General features: G+C 28.8%; 1 protein-coding gene across 8 annotated transcripts in view; it reads left to right on the top strand.

The window, feature by feature from the left end:
• The window catches only part of LOC115233363 (mitogen-activated protein kinase kinase kinase 15), a 12,201-nt gene extending 8,745 nt beyond the window's left edge, over nucleotides 1–3,456 (top strand). For all 8 annotated transcript variants that reach the window (XM_029803733.1, XM_029803732.1, XM_029803728.1 and 5 more), the window contains 7 exons: nucleotides 367–479; nucleotides 715–884; nucleotides 964–1,228; nucleotides 1,678–2,005; nucleotides 2,127–2,271; nucleotides 2,379–2,455; nucleotides 2,564–3,456. In XM_029803733.1, coding sequence (XP_029659593.1) covers nucleotides 367–479; nucleotides 715–884; nucleotides 964–1,228; nucleotides 1,678–2,005; nucleotides 2,127–2,271; nucleotides 2,379–2,455; nucleotides 2,564–2,615 — 1,150 coding nt within the window. In that variant the 3' untranslated portion in view covers nucleotides 2,616–3,456. The remainder of the gene's footprint in view (nucleotides 1–366; nucleotides 480–714; nucleotides 885–963; nucleotides 1,229–1,677; nucleotides 2,006–2,126; nucleotides 2,272–2,378; nucleotides 2,456–2,563) is intronic.
• The last annotated feature ends 965 nt before the right edge of the window (nucleotides 3,457–4,421 follow it).

Below are 4,421 nucleotides of genomic sequence, written 5' to 3'. Positions count from 1 at the left end.
TGGCGCAGCGACCGCCGGCGTATTCGGCACAATAATAATAATAATAATAATAAAAATTATACACACAACCATTTGTGCCTTATACATTATACAATAACTAAATTACGGTTTTTATTAATTAGATAAATAATTAGATAAAAAATACTATTGATATCATCTATATAAATGTTATGTAGATTTAAAAATGGCTATCTTCTCAATTATATTCAATATACAGAATGCTAACACAATGTTTTGACAGTATCAACTTAAATTACATAAAATTTTGTAATAATTTGCTATGTGTAAATGTTGCAAAAAAAAAATGTAGCATATTTCTAATATATAATACATAACATTAACTCGCTGCTTTTTATACTTTTGTAGTACAATAGGGAATACTCCATCGATAGATACTAGTGAAAGTGATATAGCAAGTGCCTCAATAACACGAAGAAGTTCATCCGGTGGGCTGTTATCGCCAGAAGTTGAATTGGGAGGTAAATATATGCAGCAATAGAGAAAGATACTTTACAAGAAAATATAATGACTGAAAATTATTTATTAGAAATTTCAATAGATATTTACTTGAAATCACAAATATGCATAGTGTCGCATCATTGCTATCGTGAACAGATAAATAAACTAAATGATGAACAATTCACATCTGTGTCTCTAGCATTATTCTATGCTACAGTATTATTTATTTATATTTACCAATAATTGGAATAACAGGACAACCAGGACAAAAATCTGGAGAAGAACAGGAGGGCTTTTATTTATTAAAAAAGGATAGCCAAAGGCGCATGACATTAACGAGGGTTCTCAATCAAGATGAGGCAAAAATTTGCGAAGTTTGGATGAGAGGTATACATCAAGCAGAGGGACAAACGGTGCTACAGATGGTATTTACTCGGCTGTAATATTATATCGCATTGCAAATAATGTATATATCAATAAACTAATTATTTATTACAATTCTAGAGTCAGCTGGTGTTGCTCATGCGTGGTTTGAGGGATTATATCGCAGAGCAAAATCAGGAAGTGATAGTAACTGCTATTCGAACATTGAAAGAGGAATTGGATTTTGATTCGACCGCTATTAATCACCTACATTTGGCCATTTATTTATTCCAAACGGCAGCAAACGAAGTTCTCAGAATGCATAGTATAAAGCCACATTGGATGTTTGCCTTAGATAACTTGGTGAGAAATGCTGTTCAAGCTGCTATCACTGTGTTATCTCCCGGTGAGTATCTTTTTTCTTACTGAAACAGAAGTGGATTTGCTGTACGCATTTGATAAGTTTTAATATATTTGAGAGACAACAATGAGAATTAAATCTTGGATATCAGAAAAGAATGTTTTGTTTGTTCAACTGACCAGATTTTCATATTTGTATATTAGATGTACATAAACCAGATGTTTGATGTTTGCATGTATTTAAGTATAATATACGTGTAAATAGAGTATGTTATCATGTCAACTCTAAAAATGTCTCTCGGGAAAGCTATCACCAATAATAAGGAATATCTTGTGAATGTCGCGTTCAGTTAGAAGGTTACTGCACTCCACTTCATACATCTGGTTTAGGCAAATATTTTATTGAAAATTGATAGATTAGATAGATCTAAACCGAAAAATATTTAGAAAATTCATACTATATCGAATGTATTTTGTGTTACAAATTGTGTCTAGAATTGGGAGCTAACTTACTTGGACAAGAGCGAGTACAACCTGGCGGTCAAGGACCTGAAGAGGAATCAACTTCTGGAGTATCGACAGTAAATTCTGTAAAATCCCAAAAAACCGCCGATTCCATTGATAATAAGTATTGGAAAGAATATAAAGATCAAATGGGAGCGCTAAAGATGGAAAATATGAAGCTGCTGCAAGAATTGATAGAAAGCCAGAAAGCATATCAGACATTATTACAGCAGGCTCTCGAAGAGCAGAGAGCCCAAGTTAATACATTGACACATTTGTGTGAAAATATTAGTAGGAGAGCAGTGAGGCAGGAATCTGGGTATGAAATAAATTATTATTTTATTTATTGCTGCAACACACATAACTTGTACATTATTATATGCAATTCCTTATAAGTATAAAATTATATTTTTGATATATATATGTATGATTTTCCGCAGTTATAATTCTTGCATCTCGCCAATATCTCAGCAATCAACATCCTTGACAATTACCGATACACATAACAGTATTCCTTTGCATTCAGATATGGCTCTTGTTGATTGGTTAAGAAATCTTCAGGTAGATGATATATCGATCGATAGGGTAAGCAGTTTGCCAATGTCTGAAAAAGAAACAATAGAAAAAATGTTAGTTACATATTATTTATTTTACATATAATATTTACGAACGCGGTTTTTTAATGTTCTTAGTTCCTATATGAGGAATATACACTGGAAGATATTTTATGTCATGTTACACGAGACGATCTTCGCAGGCTAAACTTGAGGTAAGAAATGAATTTTTCTATATAATTCTATATAATATTTAATAATAGCTTATATAGAAATAAATATATGTTACAATTATTAGCATTAAATATCTTATACAATTTTAGGGGAGGAATTGAACTCAGGATATGGCAAGCCATACAGAGACATAAATCATAAAAATTAATGGAAATTAAATTGTAAAGATTAAAGAATTATATCTATTTTTTGTCACTATTAGTGAGATAATATAATTAGTAGTTGAAGTTTCAAGCAGGGTAAAAAATATTTGTTTTTCGCGTGCGCAACAAAATCGTTTAGTTTATCTAGTTTATCACAAGATAAAAACAATGCTATAAATCGACCGCATATATGCTACACTATTATATTGGACATAAATCGAATTTCTATAGAAAGAGAGTTTCTTTTATGACATATAATAATGATATTACCTATTTATGTCGTAGTTCCTATAAAAATTAGATTAATATTACTCTTTATACAAAACAATTATATAAAAAAATCTGTGCATATGATGATATATTAATAGAATGTATTATGTTTGAATGGGTTTTATTACAGATTTTTATGAGTTTTTTTTATTACAGATTTTAAATACTTTGTTAAAGTTACATGATATAAAAAAATTAATATTTTTATATATGGAATGTATTTCATACATTACACATTTTCTTATAAGAAATTTTGTAAGTTTGATTTTTAAGTTTTATATTTAAAAATCAACTTAGAAAAATCGTCTCTACTCTAAATACTTAAAAAGAAACATTAACAAAAAGTTACAAATGTATAAAAAAATTATAAATGTGAGAACCTCTCTTTCTTATCGATAATATATTAGATATATTTTTTCTATTCTAAAGTAAGATAATGTGTCCTATGCACAACAAAGGTTAACACATAGACTCTTTCAACAATTGGTAATACAACTGATGTAACTAATAAAACACGAGATATAAATATATAATTCGTTGAATAAAAGCGGCTTACTGCCAATAAAAAATCTTGATTGAAAACGATTTATATTTTCACAAAAGAATAATTTTATATAATATTTGTTTATTAATATTAAAATAAAATTAGTTTAGAAAGGCTCCGAGTAATTAATTAATTAAAACATTAATAGACGGAAACGCAGATCGAATCGCAAATATCTGATCGGTTAGACGCAAATTGCGATTCGATCTGCGTTTCCGTCTATTAATGTTTTAATTAATTCTAATTCTATTATATATGCGCTGATGATGGCCAAAAGAAGGGCCGAAACGTCTGCCGCTTACATTTTTTAATGTTTAATTTTTATTTTTATTCTTTAAATTTTAATGTTAATTTTTTATTTAATTAATTGACCATAAATAAACATCCACTGTATGGTCATCAAGTAACCGTACTAATTTATTTGCGCCAGACTTACAGCGCTGGCTCCTATTGCCATTCTACATTTAATTTATTAATATTAAGACAATAGTTATCTGTAGCGTTTTCCATTTGAACATTTTCATAAATGGGGATGCAATTATTTATAGTGCCTTATGAAACTCGTTCTAGTACAAGGAAAGATATTTAATATATGTAGTATATATTGTAATGTATTTACAAGCGATAATGTAAGATAATTACATTTTATGTTCTCAAACAGTAAAATTTTACTTGCACAGAACATACACTAAATCTTCCCAGTATTGAAACATTAATTGAATGTTTCCATATCGATATTTGTCATGTAAATAGGATGCTTTTTTATAGTTTGTAAGAGCTTTACATTGATTTGTGCTTTGAATGGATTCGATTAGATATAGACTTTCTTTTAGATTTTTCTTTCTGTAGATACATATACTTTTATATGACGGAAAATATCAATCTTTCTTGTATGCAATATTGTAAAGGAAGAAATACGTCTGTTTTTTGCGATGCATATTATATATCTATATATGTAATATGCATAATATAATATCTATATTATATATA

Source organism: Formica exsecta, unplaced genomic scaffold (genome assembly GCF_003651465.1).
Source record: "Formica exsecta isolate Colony F162 unplaced genomic scaffold, ASM365146v1 scaffold1730, whole genome shotgun sequence".
In the NCBI taxonomy this organism is placed as follows: Eukaryota; Metazoa; Arthropoda; class Insecta; order Hymenoptera; family Formicidae; genus Formica; species Formica exsecta.
The sequence above is the reverse complement of the archived record's forward strand: the minus strand, read 5'-3'. Positions and strand labels throughout refer to the sequence as shown.